This window comes from Oratosquilla oratoria, chromosome 27 (assembly GCF_046742065.1).
Source record: "Oratosquilla oratoria isolate Oo_2021 chromosome 27, ASM4674206v1, whole genome shotgun sequence".
NCBI lineage: Eukaryota > Metazoa > Arthropoda > Malacostraca > Stomatopoda > Squillidae > Oratosquilla > Oratosquilla oratoria.
The window spans coordinates 11,555,796-11,574,829 of record NC_134803.1 but is presented as its reverse complement, the minus strand read 5'-3'; the positions used below and the strand labels follow the sequence as shown (position 1 = coordinate 11,574,829).

The 19,034-nt window shown below is 41.4% G+C and overlaps 1 protein-coding gene across 1 annotated transcript; it reads right to left on the bottom strand.

The window, feature by feature from the left end:
• Positions 1–1,938: 1,938 nt before the first annotated feature.
• Positions 1,939–5,299, bottom strand: LOC143039679 (uncharacterized). The gene is made up of 2 exons (XM_076209917.1): positions 2,707–5,299; positions 1,939–2,479 (listed from the first exon to the last, which is right to left on the bottom strand). Exon 2 carries the CDS (start codon positions 2,469–2,471, stop codon positions 2,151–2,153), a length of 321 nt encoding a protein of 106 aa, XP_076066032.1. The 5' UTR covers positions 2,472–2,479; positions 2,707–5,299; the 3' UTR covers positions 1,939–2,150.
• Positions 5,300–19,034: the final 13,735 nt, after the last annotated feature.

Genomic DNA, 19,034 nt, shown 5'->3' with positions numbered 1-19,034 from the left:
TTATATTTTGTCCTCCAGTGACATTATATCCTACCGTGATATTTTTTCCTCCACTATAATTACATCCCATCGTGATCTTTTGTCTTCCACTGTCATTACATCCTATCTTGATATTTTGGCCTTCATTGACATTCTGTCCGGTATCTCTTCCTAAAATGATATTTTGTTCTTCACTGACATTATAACCTACCGTGATATTTTCTCCTCCATTATCATTACATCCTATCGTGATATTTTGTTCTCCACCATCATTATTTCCCATTGTGATCTTTTGTCCTCCACTGTCATTACATCCCATTGTGACATTTTGTCCTAAGACATTACATCCTAATGTGTCATTTCGTCCTCTAGCGATATTACATCCTATCATGATATTTTGGCCTTCATTGACATTCTGTCCGGTATCCCTTCCTAAAATTACATTTTGGCCTTCAATGACATTATATCCTACCGTGATATTTTCTCCTCCATTATCATTACATCCTATCGTGATATTTTGTTCTCCTTTATCATTACTTCCCATCGTGATCTTTTGTCCACTGTCATTATATCCCATTGCGACATTTTGTCCTATGACATTATATCCTAATGTGACATTTCGTCCTCTAGCGACATTATATCCTAAAATTATATTTTGTCCTATACTGGTACATTGTTCTACATTAATGCTATACTCTACACTGTTTTCCCAAGTACATTCTATTTCCCCTTCCCTTTGGCCTTCTACCCTAAAAAAGGAGCTGGTTCATTACAAACTCCCACAATGAGGTTTGTAAGAACATCTTTGCCTCTGCGGGTAAGGTGGATCCCATCAGAAGCGTAAAGGTCATGGCGCCTAGAAAAGAGATACCAAGGATCAAGAAAGTGGTATCCCAATTGTGTGCACAACTGCGATATCCTATCATTGATCCCTATGGCTCTACTGTTCCAACACGAACCTGCATAGATCCTCGGGAGGATCCCACAGACTACGTGACGGCTCCCACGTTCCTTCATCTCCTGAAGGAGGACCTTGTAATTCCGAACAAGCTCCTCTGATCTCACCCTACCTACATCGTTACTACCCGTATGTACAATCGTAACCGTGTTCTTCCGTCCTTGCTCCCTGATGGACCGGGTACAATCAACGATCCCACGGCCCGGTTGACATACAAGCTTGCAACGTCGCTTAGTCTTTCGCTGCAGGATGTCGTCATAGCCTCGAACCATGGAGTCCCCCACCACCAAGAACTCCTGGTTTTCAGCCACTTCATCCTCCAGTAGAGCAAAACGATTGACTAGAGCCAGCGGTTGCTCCACAGGGCACACGTCTACCGAACGCGGGCTCGACAAACGGGACCCCACGGAGCGCCACTCGCTCATGGCAGTGACAGTAGGTGAAGAAGTGGAACGCTCTTTGGGTTGTGGGGAGGGTTCACTCTTCTCACGGAGCGCACTCCTGAGAAGCCGAATTGCCTCCTCACACATCCTGAGACGGACCTCTAGGTTCACGCAACCTTCACAAGCCATTTCGCTCCCCCTTTAGCAATAAAAACGGCAAAGAGAAAATACAAATCAACAACAACAACAAATCAAAGCGGTCTCTAATAAACTAAATACGCGAAGCTTACTCTGCTTACCTTATACTATTTCTCCTACCTTTGGAATACGGTAACAGAAAACTGTTTTGAAATTGAATAGAACCCTGCACTTTATCTTATATCTGTAACTGTATAGCGCTATACGTATACAATTACAAAAACACAACACAATCACTTAACACTATTCGGAGATATAAAATTCACAGGTATTCACTAGCTGGTGTCTGTGCAGAAAAACGAGGTCTCTAGCTGAGGTCACGAGCGGACTGAGCTGAGGTCACGAGTGGACTGAGCTGAGGTCACGAGTGAACTGAGCTGAGGTCACGAGTGACTGAGCTGAGGTCACGATGGGTGGGTGGCATTGTTGGGTTTGGCTCTGAGTGCCACTTCGTTTTGTCCTTAGCCATGTAGGAGTCGTCTGGTAATCTCTTCAATGCCACACCTTCTGCAGGGCGAAGAGGGCCTTTCCTCCTTTTCCTACTGAGCTCCACAGGACTAAGGGCAGGAACAGGAACAGCTGCTGTAACCACAGGAGACGCTGAAGGAGGCACAGGAGACGCTGCAGGAAGCTTAGGAGACGCTGCAGAAGACACAGTTAAATGGTGAAGGAGGCACAGGAGACAGTGAAGGAGGTGCAGGAGCAGCTGAAGAAGGCCCAGGAGCAAGGGAATGCAAATGAACTGCGTGCAAGACAGCCAAATCTTGCATCTCATCAGCTGCTTCTTCCTCAGGTTCAGCAGTCACACATTGGGCCTCATCCTCCTCCTGCCGCCAAGTTAGGTCGTCACGGACATTGTCTGCCTCAAAAGTCACTGTAGAAGGCTCTTCTTCATCGCTACTCATGAAAAGGGCCTGCAAATATTCCTCCTCTGTCAGGCTTCTCTTTGCCATGCTGAAATCTGAAAATAGAAAAAAATAGAAAATTAGAAATTAGCCTCAAAATCACATTTTCGCTGCCCTCCAATCCAATATGGCGATTGGTATGGGTAGCTACGCCATTCACTGATATTTTCCAATAAACACAATAAGATTATTTCACTAAGTAATAATGCAGTAATGTAAAATGCAAAACTTTTACAATTGCGTGATATATCTGAGTTACGGAAGCGTGGTGTTAGATATGCACCATTTACAGCTTTGGAGGGTGATAGCGGGTGAAGGCGGCAGAGCAGAGGTGACACACATGTTGCTTCCACTGAGGCCGGTGAATGACCAACGGTCCCTGAAATACAAGTGAGATCATGCTAGGCGTCTATGTGCAGAAACAAAAAAAAACGCATTTTGCGCAGCGCCTAGGTGCGGATCTGACACAACTCTACCTGTCCAGGGTTAAATCGGCAACCCTCCCTCTTCGTCCCCTCATGCAGAAAAGGAGAAGACGGGGAGAAATCCCTTCAGGCTGCATTAAATTTTTCTCACAATACTACCTCACCCCCCATCCCCCACCCATTCCACCTCATGCATCACAACATCATCCATATACAGTACAACCATTTTCCATTCACCCCTGTCTTCTGTCCTCTCCTGTCCTTCCTCAACAGACATTCCCCTCTTCTCCAAAGCCCCTTTCACTCTATCCATCCATCTCATCCTAGGTCACCCCCTCATGTTCATTCCCTCCACATCTGCCTTCCATACTTCTTTTACTAGTCTTCACTCGTTCTTTCCATGTGTCCAAACCATCCCAATACTCTTTCATCCACCCTATCTCCCAATTCCCTTACCAATGACATGGATGATGATGTGAAATGTTACATGAGCTTCTTTGCTGATGACGCCAAACTGTTAATGAAAGTAAAAACTGAATGGGATTGCGAGTCACTACAGGAAGACCTGAATAAAGTATGGAACTGGATTCAGAAATGGGAGGTGGACTTCAATATTAAGAAGTGTAGCATAATGGAGTTTGGAAAAAGCAAAAACAGAATATCAGGACAATATAAAATTAGAACTAAGGAGGTAAAGAAGGAGAGATCCAAAAAAAATTTGGGTGTAATTATCTCAAATGACTTGTCCTATGACAAATAGATAAACAAAATTCTTGGAGAATCCTGCAACTTGCTAAGATCAATAAAAGTGGCATTTACATATTTGGACAAAGAAATGATCAAAAAAATATTGGTCACACTGATAAGGCCTAGACTAGAATATGCGGCGACATTGTGGTCACCCAGTACCAAAAAGAAAATAAAGAAAATAGAAAGAATCCAGAGAGCAGCAACAAAAATGGCACCTGCACTGGCAAACTTGTCATATGTAGGGAGATTGGCCAAACTAGATTTACTGACTCTGGGGCAAAGAAGAGAGAGAGGTGACCTACTGACCATCTACAGAATCATGAAATGCACAGAAATACTTGATAGAGAGGACTTGTTAAACTGGGACAGGAGAAGCACAGGAGGACATGGAAAGAAAAAAAAAAAAACATAGCTACAGAAGAGATCTGAAGAAAAACAGATTTCCACATAGAGTGGTAGACACTTGGAACAAACTGGACAAGGAAATAGTGTGCGCAAAAACCATTCATGAGTTTAAAAGCAAACTAGACACTGCAAGATACAAAGGCGGGACACCACAAGCGTAGCTCCCCTTCCCGCAAAATACAACTAGGTAAATACCCCTGTTCTCCTCCTCACCTCCTCATTTCTCACTCTATCCAGCCTAGTAACCCCTATCATACTTCTCAGGCACCTCATCTCAAACACAAACTCCTCTCTTCCTCTCTTTATGTTCCATGTTTCTGCCTCATACAGTGCTGTTGGCACAATCACTCCTTCATACAATCTCCTCTCAGCTTCCATTCCCAAATGTCTATTCCTCATTACACTTTTTAATCCACCAAGGCATTTACTCACTTCTCTCTGTCTGTATTCTACCTCCACCTCCACTCCACCCTTTCCTGCCACATTCTCACCCGAGTATCTAAAACTATCCACTTACTCCAGTCGCTCTCCCTTAATGCTCACATCCAGTCTGCTGCCACTTTCACCCCTTGTACATCTCTAAATACCTCATCAACAATCAGTTTTTGATGTCTGTAAATATTTGCTCGAAGATGATAAATTAGAATTAATCCTATTGCAACACCCACACTTTGGTGGGTATTAAACTGTACATAATTAAATCAGTCAGTTATGATTCGGAAATGTCTTAAATGTCACTAATAATCTGTAGTTATCTTTTGCACTAGGTTTGTTGTTCCCTGAACATAATAACAAGGAATGTCTGTAGTATGGATCTGCCAGCTGCTACTACTATTGCCCTATTACAAGTGGATGGTACGGTAAGCCGCCTGCTTCCCTACAGAGGGCTTCAAGTGTAACCGTCCAACACCACGAGAACGTCCTTCCACTTCCACTTGCATACAGATGCAGCGAACTACTGGTGAGACAACACAATGTTGTGAGTGCCCGACGCAAACCCGGCTACCGCACAATGTAGACAGGTGAGACCAGAGAGGTGCCGAGGTACACATCATGCAGGCTGCTCTACACCCCATATGCCAACAACTTTGATACCTCATCGACAATTAGTTATTTATATATGTAAATATTTGCCAGAAGGTGATCACTGGATATATTTTTTGTATCACCCGCACTTTAGTGGGTGATAAACTGTAAATAATTCCGTCAGTTATGATTCAAGAGTATCCTGTGTGTCACCAGTACTCTGTACATAGCTACACTTTTGTACTAGGTTTGATGCTCCTTGAGCATAATAAATTGATTAAAAAAAAAAAAACTTGTATCACCTTACTTTTACCCACATTTATCTTCAACTTCCTTCTTTCACACACTCTCCCGAACTCTGTCACCTACTTCCTCAATCCCTCTGATTCTATTACAAGCTCAGTGTCGTCCGAAACAACAGCTGGTTCACCTCCCACTTTTCTCCATTTTTTTTACCCATCTCCAATCCCTGACTCACCACCCATGCATTTACCTCTCGCACCACCCCATCCATGTATAAGTTGAACAGCCAGAGTGACAACACATCCCTGATGAAGCCCCACCTTTACCTTGAACCACTCACTCTCTCCATTTTTCATCCTGACACATGCTCTACTACTCTTGTAAAAACTCTTGACAGCTCCCAAAAGCTTTCCTCCTATCCCATATATCTGCAAAACCTCCCACAGTGCCTTACTGTCTACCCTGTCATAAGCCTTTTCCAGATCCATAAAAGCCCAAAAAACATCCTTACTTTTTCCTATAGCTTTCTCACATATCTGTCTTACCACAAAAATCTGATCTACATAACCTCTACCTGTCCTAAATCCACACTATTCCTCACCAATTACTCCCTCTCTTCCTCTCCAAATCCTCTCAATCAAAATCTTCCCATAAGCCTTCCCAACAACACTTAATAAGTTAATCCCTCTGAAACTACTACACTCACACTTATCCCCTTTTCCCTTGTCAAGTGGAACTATACAGGCACTCCTCCGGTCCTCTGGCACTCTACCCTCTCTCCAGCAAGCATTAAATAACCTCACTAGCCAGTCCATCATCACTGTACCTCCTTTTTTTTAGACATTCTGCATGGCATCCATCCAGACCAGGTGCCTAACCTGCTCTCATCATCATAACAACTGCCTTCATTTCATCCTTCCTTATTTCTCCTCCATTTTCCTCACTCATCACAGTCATTTTCTTAGCACTTCCCACTGCAACTATCTTTCCCTCTCTATCCTCCTTCACATTTAGCAACTCCCTAAAATACTCTGCCCATCTTCCCCTTACTGCCTTCTCTTCCATTATCATCTCTCCATCTGCACCTTTTACCTTTTCTTCTCTACTTGATTCGCCTCCTCTTCCTCTCTTAATTTCTTTCCAAAACATCTTTTTATTACTTTCAAAATTTTTTCATAATCTTACCCCATTTCACATCTGCTCTCCTCTTTGCCTCCTTTACCTTGTGCTTTACTTCTCTTTTCTTTGTACGTCTCATATGACTCCCTCGTCCTATTTTGTAACCAATCTGTGAAAGCTCGCTTCTTCTCTTCTACAACCTTCTTTGTTTCCTCATCCCACCACTCACTACCCTTCCTTCTATTTCCTCCCATCCTTCTTGTACCACACACCATCTTTGCACACTTTGTGACTCCCTCCTTGAACCATCCCCATTCCTCCTCCACTCCTACCTCTACTCTATCCTTCACTCCCTCCCTCTTTCAGCTTCTTGTACTTCTTTTCCTTTTCATTTAAAGAGTTCACTCTAAGCACCTCCCTACCTTTTGTCCTTTTCCTCTTTCTCCATCTATCCTCCACCCTCAACTTGCCTTCCACCAAAAAATGATATGTGGTGGAGGAAAAGAATGCTGCCACCAAGTGTTCCCACTTGGATCGTAAGAGGCAAGAGAAATGGGATGAGGATTGGGACCAGGCATCCTTCTCCCTGTAGCCCCACAGGGGACATTCCTAAAAAAATTAAAATCATAAGAGGGTCTAGGAGTTTTTTAACCAGCACCCTAAGGTTTGGGTCTTTTAATGTGCGTGGATGTGGTACAGATGAGAGTAAAAGGGAAGAGATAGGTAGTATGTTTGTGAGAAGATGGATGTGTTGGCTTAGAGTGAAACTAAGTTGAGAGGGAAGGGCGAGTGTGAGTTTGGGAGGTTCTCAGGAGTGAAGAGAGGGCAAGGGAGAGAAGGGGTGGCTATACTAGGAAGTGAAAAGATAGGTAAGTGTGTAGTGGAGTGGAAGGATGTTTCTTCAAGGATAATGTGGATGAAGGTGAAAGTGGGAAAGGAGGTGTGGGTTTTTGTAAGTGCATATGGGCCTGGTAGTGAGAAGAGTGTAGAAGAAAGGGAGGCTTTTTGGATAGATTTAAATGAGTGCATAGAGGGATTAGGGAGGAACATCAGTGTAGTAGTATTGGGAGACCTTAATGCTGGGGTAGGAAATGAACCCATTGATGGAATGGTTGGGAAATGTGGAGTTCCAGGAAAGAATTGTAATGGAGAGTTGATGGTGGAGATGTGTCTAGAAAGAGAGTTGATGATAGCAAATAGTGTTTCGGAAGAAAATCAAGCATAAGTACACATGGGAGAGGATGGATGGAAGGGTGGTTGATAGATTGTTAATGGACTATGTAATGGTAGATAGGAGTATAATAGGAAGAGTTAAGGATGTACATGCTCTAAGGGGAGAGAGTGAATTATTTTTAATTTCTTTATATATATATATATATATATATATATATATATATATATTTATATATATATATATATATATATATATATATATATATATATATATATATATATATATATATATATATTTTTAGGTGCCCATAGTGTCGCAGCATACTCCAATTTAGGTCTTATCAGTGCAACCACTATTTTCTTTACCATTTCCTCAGCCATGTTGTTGAAGGCCACTTTCATTGATCTTAATAAGTTAAAGGTCTCTCCAACTGATTTATTGACATGTTTATCAGGTGTCAAGTCACTTGAAATAATCACTCCCAGGTCCCTTTCTGGGTTGAATTTTTTACTTCCTTGGTACCAATTTTACATTGACCTGATATTTAATTTTTGCTTTTTCCAAATACCATTTTACTACATTTCTTAATGTTAAAGTTCACTTCACACCGACTCCATTCACCATATTTTGTCTAGGTCTTGTAGTGATCTGCAGTCTAGTGTGCTTACCCTCTTGAGTAATTTGAGATCATCAGCAAAAAAGTTCATGTAACACTTCACTCCCTCATCCATATCATTTATATATATGGCAAACATTAAAGAAGCCAATACAGAGCCTTGAGAGATGCCACTTATCACATCTTCCCAGTTCAAGTTTTAGTCTTCAAGTACCACTCTTATTTTTCTCCCACTTAAGTAATCTTTCATCCATTCCAGTAGCCTACCTTGTATTCCTCCTATTATTTCAATTTTTTTATTAGCTTTTTATGTGGTATTTTGTCAAAAGCCTTCTGCAATTCCAAGAAGGCACCATCTGCCCAGCCATCTCTTTCTTTTATTATCTCTATTATCTTGAGTAAAAACATATTAAGTTTGTGGTACATGATCTTCCACTTCTAAGGCCAAATTGTTTAGGGTTTAATATTTTATTTTCTTCCAAGTGTTTGATCCATTTGCTCCTGATAATCTTTTTGCATATTTTTGCTACTGTGGTTGTAAGGGATACCGGTCTGAAGTTTGTAGGATCATCTTTGTTTCCTCCTTTATATATGGGTACAATATTTGCATCTTTCCAATCTTGTGGTACCTTTCCTTCTTTGAGAAGTCTATTATCTTGTATAATTTGTCTGTTAGTTCATCTATACACTCTTTCAGTATCCAATTTGCAATTCCATCCAGTCCATGTGATTTCCTAACAACTAGTTTTTTTTATTTGGTCTCTTTTTTTTTTTTTTTTTTTTTTTTCTTGCTGTGTTACCTTTATTTCTTTCATTTTAGGGGATCTTCCTTGCCCATCTTCCCAAATTTGTGAGCTCTCAGTTGTAAAAACAGTCCTGAAAGGTCTGATCATAACTTCAGCCATTTCTTTGTCATTAATATATTCTTTATCTCCTTCATCCAGTTTTACAATTTCGTGTTTGTCTTTTAATTTATCATTTACATATCTGTAAAAGAGTTTAGGTTGATCCTTACATTTGTCTATAATATCTTTTTCATAATTTCTTTTTTCTTTCCTGTGTATATTCACATATTCGTTCCTAAGTTTTATGTATGTTTGCCATTTGGATTTTTTTTTTCTTCTTTTTTCCATTTTTTCCAGGCGTCGTCTCCTCTGTCTTTAGCCTCACTGCACCTTTTATTATACCAACACTTTATATAAATCTCTTTTTGTTTCTTCTTTGGTACATATTTTTCAAATCCTTCCTTGTACTTTTCTTTGAATATGTTCCATTTGTGTTCCATCTTTGTTTCCTCTTTGGAAATTTTATCCCAGTTTGTGTTTCAGAATTTTTTTCTTAGTTTTACAAAATCCATTTTGTTGTACATTAATCTTCCTTCTCTATGTTTATCATTCCCACCTTCATTGTTTTGTTCTTTTAATTCAAACTCTATTAGTATATGGTCACTCTTTCCAATTGGTGTTTTATACTCCATTTTGTTCACAATATCTGGTTCAGAAGTCAATATTAAGTATAGTTTCGACGGTTCCTCATTGTTTCTAAATCTAGGATTTTCCTTAACCCATTGTGTTAAGGTGTATTCGATGGTCATATCCAGTAGAATGTTGCTCCAAAGTTCTTCTCCCACTTTTACTATCATTTCTTCCCAGATTATATCCTTAGCATTAAAATTGCCCATGATTACTATGTTACCACCCTCTTTTAGTAACTTGTTTAGCCCATTCAATGTGTCTTCCAGTAATTTAGAATATATATATATATATATATATATATATATATATATATATATATATATATATATATATATATATATATATATATTGTGATATGGTTCGGACAAGCTAGGGAAATGAAACTCACGGTAACACTGCGCACTTGGTTTTTATTTCACTCTAAACTCGTAAAGGGATGAGCTTGAGAGCAGAGGAAAACTTGAAGCTTGGAGAAGAGTACTGCTTCAAGAGAAGAGCTGCTTGTGGAGGAGAGCTGCTTGATGGGGAGAGCTGCTTGTAGAGAAGAGCTGCTTGTAGAGAATAGCTGTTTGAAGGGAAGAGCTGCTTGAAGATGTCGTGTCCTGGAGTGAACTGCTGCTTCGGCTGTTCTGTTCTGTGCAATTCGGGAGTGAAGCTCCCACTGGCTTTTAGTGTGAGCCCGTTTGGAGGGTGATTTGACTTATGAGTGTATGTGGGCCCAACCACACACACTCATACATTCACAAGATGTGCATACTCATGTAAAATGCATATGCACATCCCGGCGAATGCACCCTTCATGATGTATCAGTATTAGGTGTTTCAAGTAATGATGTTACAAGTGAATACTTAAGTGAATGGTGTTAAGTGAAGACATATACAACCACTCGTTTAACGACGACAATTGGGACCAGCGCGGCGTCGTTAACCGAATTGGTCGTTAAGCGAAAGTGTATACATATACGTACATGTACTGTATGTACAATGTCCAGCAATACATGTATCTTTATTTTCGTGTATTTTCCCTCTTTTATACAGTACATTAAAGCTTTATTTACTGTTTATTTACGGTGGTTAGGTTCCCGAAATTACCGTATATGACCAAATCCGCGTATGCTGACATTCCATATTGAATACCGGGGTATTTTTTTAGTTTCGACCATGGGCGCAATATAGCAATAGAAAATTAATTATTAATTTTGTAAATTAAAATGTATCAACGTAATATGCAATTTTGTGGGCGGAAATGAAAGTAAAAAATACCATGCTACAAGAAAATATGCTAATGAACGAAGTCGGTAGCATAGGATCGGGACGCCATCTTGTCGTCTGCCAACGTCTCTCACGACGACGACAACGAGGACGAGCCGGACGACATTTAATTTGCAGGAAAATGATTTATCAAACACAGGTCAGGTTAGTTTAGTTTAGGTTAGACGAATTTACCATCCTTTCATTTCTTCGACATCGGCATCTAGCATAACAAACATGGTAAACCATTCGTCCGACATGACTTCGTTACTTACGAAATTTGTTTTAGCACCTTTTTTTTCCGCTCACAAAATTACATATTACTTTGATACATTATAATTTACAAAATCAATAATTAATTTTCTATTGCTATATTGCGCCCATGGTCGAAACTAAAAATTTACCACTACCGGTATATACTGTACCCCAGGTAGTTTTTGCAGCTTGCAGAATGGTAATGTAGACCTAAGCTTCAGAACACTTTACCTCGCAGCTAATATCCACCGTACAAGTTCATTTATAACATCATACAAATTTGCCTCAGCCAACTTAATTATTGTACAGGACGTCGTAACTTCGGGAGATTTACGTTAAACGAATATTGGTCTGTCATAAAGCCCGTCGTAACTCCGCGTCGTCGCTAACCGAGTAGGTCGTTAAACGAGGAGTACCTGTATATATATATATATATATATTATATATATATATATGTATAAATTTATAGGGGGGGCTGACACTCCACCAGCCGACGCAGTTCGTAATTATTTAAGTGGCTGTATAGGCGGCCCACAAGACCCTCAGATGTTGTCGGAGGCCCTGTCCTCAGAAAAGCAGTTGCGGGGGCAATGCTGGAGGTAATGCTTCAGGGTGGCTACAATGGTGGCATCTTCTTTCTGCAGGTGTTGAATTTCTCTTGATTTGCCAGAAACAACGGTCCTCCAATCACAGACGGAAGAGCAGAGTTTCCACTTTTCTAGGTGTGGAGCGAGGAAGTACAAGGGGCTCATAGTCTGTGACTGCCCTGTACCACCTCGCCCTCTCTGACACCTCTGCCTCCAGTCTGTGCTGAAGGAACCGTTGTACCTGATTAAGAGCCCTAGTGCGTAGGCGCAACTGATTTCTGCTAAGAGGGACGACAACATTGACTTCGGGTCTTTGGCGCGCCGCTTCTGCTGCGGCGTCGGCTAGCTCGTTACCTGGGACGCCCACGTGGCTTGGCACCCAGTTGAGCGTAACACTCCTGCCTTGCTGATGCAGCTTTAGCAGGAGTGCTAGGGTGGAGGTCAGTAGGCGTACATTTTCGCTGGGCTGTGTCGATTCTAAGCTGCCTAGCAGAGACTGTGAATCCGTGTGGATCACCACAAGACCAGCTCGAGATATTAGAGCATGCTCTAACGCTCCTTGGACCGCTATGGCCTCAGCTTGGAGAGTGGACGCATGATCAGATACTCTCCTGCCGAAGGTCAAACCATCCGTCACGAAGGCAGCCCCCGCACTACGAGGCCTGTTGGGGTCTGCGGAGCCATCCGTATAATAGACCGCCATTCCAGATTCCGACAGTGCGCGGATGCCTTGTAGGGCCTGCGCTCGTACTCTTTCCTGGTCACATAACTTCTTACTGGGAAGCTTTGTGACAACGAAGGTTGCAGGTATCGACAGCCATGGTGGTGGGGGCTTGAACTCTGGGTGTGGAGAGTCCCTACCCTTCTCAAGGAGAACGCTGGTGAGCCTGAAGGAGTCCAGAAGTCCAGCTGCCTGCGATAGCCAGGTATCGGAGTGGATAAGAGTATCCACCCGTCCCAGAGCTATCACAAGGCTCTGACTCAGCTCAGTTATCCTGGGGCTCTGTACTATCTTGACAAGAAAGTCGACCTCCAGCCTTCTGACCCGTGATGTTAATGAAGGCAATGAAGCCTCCATCTGGAGGTTAACGATCTTAGTCCAAGGTTGAGCTCCCAGGATAATCTTTGCTGCGGCATTTTGGCAAGGCTCCAGGTCTTCAAGCTTGGCAGTCGCCACATTTATGAGAGCTCCCCCCCGAGGCCCAGTACTTTGATATAGTGGGGGGGGGGGGGCTTCCATGTAGCAAGGACAGGCTGAGCTGTGCCAGCCAGGTGCAACCATACTGGAGAGGTCAGCCCTAAGCTACCAGACGAAAACAGAGCCTTTTTTTGGGGGGGAGGGAGTGAATAGATAGGGGGTCCCTCACCCTTTTCTTTTGTGAATTCCCCTATCCCTACCCTTCATATTTGCTACCCTACTCTCCTTTTTCACCATCTTTCTCTAATACTTGTTAAGGAAGGTTCTGGTATCTTGGTGCCTCCCAAGCTACATGTCTGAACCCAGTCAAGTGGGGATGTATACCGCGAGGTCACTACTCCCTGCGAGGGCCGAAAGCCCACCGACTGGGGAATGCATGTTTGTGAGGTAGGTACTAGGCTGCCGACTTCCTTTCTCCCTATCCAGTACACATGCAGAGTGACTACGCCGGACCCATCCTAAATGGGACAAAACAAAAGAGGACAAACCCCGGGTTGACAAAGTCTCTAACTCACCTCCGAGGCCCTGCATGTGTAAATAGTTGTTTCTGGAACTTCCCGGGCTCTGCAGAGACTTTTCTTTTATTGCTTGAGGCATCAGGCAACTGCAGTATCTTCTTCTATGCATTTATCTTTCTTTCCTAATATATGGTGTGGCCTCATAAATATACATGATCATGGCGGCTGTTCAAACTGAATATTCTAAACCTCCACCACTACCTGATCCTCCTCTTAAACCCCCCGATCCCTCTCCTAATATTGCCAATCCTAATGTTGACGCTATTGACTCAGCAAAAGTAAAAACCCCAGTTGATGACTCCGGCTTGAAAAAGGACTTTGGTAAAAATACTAAGACTTCATTGACAGATAATTCTGTAGCCCAGAAACTTACAATTAGAATGGATTCTGAAGTGATGAAAACATCTTTAGATACTCAGAAACCAATAAATAGCTCAAATACTGCCCCTAATAGTCATAGAATCTTACATCTAAAATATGTCTCTCTTGATAAGAGTTATACAGACTTATATGAAAAGTTCCGTAAATTTGGACAAATTAAAGAGATCAGGGTTAAACTAACTGACAACTTTAAAGCTTGGCTAGTCTGGATCTCATTTCTTTCTAATCAGGATGCAGCTGCTGCCTGCTTGGATTATAATAATTGCAATGAAAATGAATCTTCGGCCCAACTTGTTGCTAGAGTGCCACCTAACCTGGATATCTTTTATCCAGAAAACCCAGTAGAGGAAAGGAAAGAAAGTGTGCTGAGGCCTCCCAATCCAGCTAAGTGGCTTATTATCACTCTTACAAAGGAACGTGCTAACTTGTTCGATTTTGGAAGATTCTTGAAGAGTCACCTTGGCTCTGGTAATTTGACTAACTCGCAGGTATCACGATTTGGAAGAAATTCCTTCTTAATTAATGTAAAATCTTATGAACAAGCTGCCATGGTGCTTAACTTGAAACAGAAATCCGACATTAAGGAAGTTAAACCCCACTATACCTTTAGCTATGCCAATGGGGTAATTTTCAATAGAGATCTTTATGACTTTGAGGAAGAAGAAATTTTAGAAATGTGCCCAACTAATGTTTGGAAGGTTGCTAAAATCCCTCGTTCTTCTATGATTATCCTAAGTTTTTCTGATGAAGATCTACCTCATTATGTAAAGATAGAAAAAGAGATTGTTTGTGTGAAGCATTTTAAGCCCCGTCCCTTTCAGTGCTTTAACTGCTATGGTTTTGGCCATCCTTTCCGCAGATGTGCAAGGGACAAACTATGTTTGATATGTGCTCAGCCTGAACATGGGGATTGTTCCTGCCCAACAGTTTGTATAAATTGTAAAGAAGAGCATGATGCCAGAGATAAGAATTGTGTAATTTATAAGAAGGAACAGGAAATACTACTAAAAGCTCATGCAGAACATATAAGTGTAGGACATGCTAAAAGACTATTAAGTAATTCCAAAAGATACAGTAATGTTAAAACAAATAGTAAAGTGGATCTGCCAACAGTAGAAGGCAATAGAAATAAAAATGCCAATATGAATGGTTCTGTTAACATTGAACCCAAGCCTCAGTGTAAAATTGTCACTATGAAATCTAACCGTCTTTCTTCTCAACTAGGAATTTCTAATACTCCTGAACCCTCCTCTGTGGAGGTTTCCTCACCCCTTGTTGAAGGGGTGTCCCCTGCCCCATCTGGAGGGGCACCTAAGGTTTCTATTGTAGAAACCTCACAGGCTTCTTCTAATGAAGCCTCCTCTCAAGCAATCTCTCTTCCAGACCTGGGGGACTCCCTAGTAGAGGGATTGCTGACTAGTGTGCCTCACTCGGTAGAGGTGCACAGAAGCAATGAGGATCAACCAAATGCTGAAGCCAAGCCTCAACGTGAAAGAGTCACTACTAGACCTAATCGTTCTGCTCCACAACTTGAAATTGTAATACTCCTCAACCCTCCTCTGCGGAGGTTCTCCCATCTCCAGTTGAGGGAATGTCTCCTGCCCCATCTAGAGGGGCACCTAAAGTTCCCATTGCTGAAAACCCACAGGGTTCCTCTAATAAAGCCTCCTCTCAATCAGTCAACCTTCCAAACTTGGGGGGCTCCCCAATAAAGGGATCACGGACTGATGTGCCTCACTCAGTTGAGGCGCACAGAAGCAAAGCTATGGAGTCTGAAGCTGTGCGCAGTAAAAGACTCCACAGTCCACCCTCATCTCCATCTTCTTCCACAAATCGTGATAAGCAATTTAAGAAAGGAACTAATAACCCAGACTCTACATCGTCGGTCGGACCATTGTCAGAGAGGAGGATGCCACCCGCGAAAGCAAAGAAATTAGAAAAGAACCCATCTTGTAGACCCTCTCTCTCCCAGACTTCTCTTACCAGACCAGTAGACCCAAAAAAGAAAAAGAAAACAGTATAATCTCCATAATTCAATGGAATATTCAAGGTTTTAATTCTCATCGAGAGCAGGTTCGGATTCTCTTTAAAGAACATGATGTGTCTGCTATTTGTCTCCAAGAAACTATGCTTGGCGATTTATCCCCTAGTGATGGACTTAATTATAAAATTTACAGATCTCCTCCTATGATTGGGGGCAGTGCCCATGGAGGTACTGGTATCATTGTTAAGAAATCTGTAAACCACAGAAGTGTCCACCTACATTCGGTGGTGCAGGCTTGTGCAGTACAAATCTTTACCACTAAATGGATCACTTTATGTTCTTTGTATTTGGAACCTGAACTGGAAGATCGACTTGTAGACATATATAACCACCCCCGTCAGTTTGAGTTAAATGACGTACAATCTTTGGTTGACCAGCTCCCTGAGCCTTTTATTTTAATGGGTGACTTTAACGCCAAGCATCCTCTATGGGGTGAATCAAGGTGTGACCCCTGGGGCAATATAATTGAAGAATTTATTGATAATAACGATGTCATTTTGATGAATGACTGTTCCAAAACTAGGTTTGATGTCTTTCACAACTCAAGTTCTGCTATAGGCCTAACTATTTGTTCATCATCCTTAAGATTGGACTACAGTTGGTCAATAGATGAAGATCTATATCCATATCAAATATTTAAAGAACACTCCCTCCTCTTGCTTACCTAAATGGAAGACAGGAAAGGCTAATTGGGAATTATTTAGGAGATCCACAGAGATTAATCATAAGACTAGTGATTTTTGCAGTAACTCTGATGCATATGATTATCTGGTAGACATCATACTTTCTGGTGCTTTCTCATCCATTCCTAGGACAGCTGGTAAACCTCACCGTCCAGTAGTCCCCTGGTGGAATGATGAATGTGCTTGAAGCAGAAAGATTACAAGAACTTGCTATAAGAGGTATCGGAGATATCCTTGTTTAGTCAATAAGATAACGTACAGAAGAGCTCGAGCAAAGCAGAAGAAAATCTTCAAGAAAGCAAGGAGGGAATCCTTCATTAAATATATTAGCGAATTGAAATATGACTCTTCCCCTACCTTAGTATGGAATAGGATTCGAAAATTACAAGGAAAGTTTACTCCATCTCCTTTACCCATTCTGAAGATAAATGACTCTTTTATATCAGATACAAGAGAAGTAGCAGAGGCTTTTGGAAGACATTATGTTGATATTTCAAGTCCACTACATTATTCACATGATTTCAGAAGAATTAGAGCCAAGACCACGATTATTCCTCCTACCAATACGAACTCGGAGGCATATAATCTTCTTTTCACCTTGGATGAAATGGATCATGCTTTATCTTTATCCTCCCCAACCTCTCCTGGAGAGGATGACATTCTTTATTCCATGGTTGCTCATTTATCCATATCGTCGAAGAAATTCCTTTTAAATGTGCTGAACGGTTTTTGGTCTTCTGGGTCTTCTCCTAAATCTTGGAAGACTTCAATTATCATAGGAATCTTATAGGCAGGAAAAGACTCTCATGTCCCACAAAGTTACAGACCTATTGCTCTCACTAGCTGCATTTGTAACATCTATGAAAGAATGGTTAATATGCGTTTAGTTTGGTTTTTGAAATCTAAAAATCTCCTATCTAACCGACAGTTTGGATTTGGAAGAAATAAGTGCACTCTGGACCCCTTACTTTTTATCACTCGTGAGATTCAGAATGCCTTTGCAATTCAGAACTCGAGCATCGCTGTTTTTTTTGTTTTGTTTTTTTTTTACTTGAAAAATGCCTACGGGGGTAATATGTTCAATTGTTTAAAGGATTTCTTGTCTGACCGTTATCTAAAAGTCAGAGTGGGCTCTTCTTTCTCTTCAGCATATCTTCAAAAGGAAGGGATTCCCCAAGGAAGTGTTCTGAGTCCTACACTCTTCAGCATAGCCATTAATAGTTTGTTAGAACAAGTTCTTTCTGGAATTCATGGATTGGCTTATGCTGATGACTTCGCTATTGTGTGCAGCAAATCGACAACATTAGAAACAGGCCAAAAGATTCAAGAGGTTATTAACTTAGCAACAGCATGGGCTAACAGCAGGGGCTTCAGATTCTCTGCTGAAAAAAACAAAAACCATAAGGTTTTCCAGACTAAGACGCAAGGAAGAGATACCAACACTATTCTTAGAGGGTGTCATATTGCCATATGAAGATCAAGTAAAATACTTGGGTCTGGTTTTGGACAAAAGGTTGACATTCACTCATCACATAAACGAGGTTGTATACACTGTTAAACAGCGACTTAATATACTAAAGGTAGTGTCTCGTTTCAACTGGGGAGCAGATCGTACAACTTTGATAAGGCTTTACCAAACATTGTGCCTTAGCAAAATGGATTATGGATGTCAAATTTATGGATCGGCATGTAAAACTTCATTAAAGAAGCTTGATATAGTCCACAATATGGCTTTACGGATCTGTTCGGTAGCCTATAGAACATCTCCAGTGGATAGCTTGTATGTGGACGCAGGAGTTCCTCCCCTCTATATTCGCAGGGAGGAATTAAGCCTTAGATATATATCTCGTGTCTTGACATCAAAACAGAATCCAAACTTCAAATATGTAAAGCAGCCGGTAGACAGAGCTCCAAGGAAAAGTACTCTGCCGAAACCTTTAGAAGTGAGATGTGAAGTTGGGACAAAGAAGGTAGGACTTGTTCCTAATACAATTGCTGAGATCACGCCTCCCAAATTCCCTCCTTGGAACCGATGCCCCACTGTAATATGTCCTCTTAAAAACAAGAAAAATAGAACTGCTGTAGAGCTAAAAAGCGAATTTTTAGAACATTTATCAGTACATGCTGATTCAATTTTTATTTATACAGATGGATCAAAATCCCACGATGGTGTTGGTTGTGCTGTTGTATCTGATAGCACAGTTTTAAAGAGAAAGTTGTCTCATTTTAGCTCTGTTTTTGCTGCTGAGCTGCTGGCAGTCAGCAACGCCCTCAAATTTGTTTTTAATTCTGTTCCATGTAAAGAACGTCGTTATTTTCACAGACTCCATGAGCATTGTATCCTCTCTAAATACATTATTACCTCGTCACTTTTTAATCCAAGAAATACAGGACTGGTTGATTCTCATTGATAACAGAAAGAAAATAAAAGTAAACTTTTGCTGGGTGCCGTCCCATGTGG

Excerpts from the sequence above, each read along its gene's own strand:
- LOC143039679 (XM_076209917.1), bottom strand. The coding sequence starts at position 2,471 with ATGGCAAAGAGAAGCCTGACAGAGGAGGAATATTTGCAGGCCCTTTTC.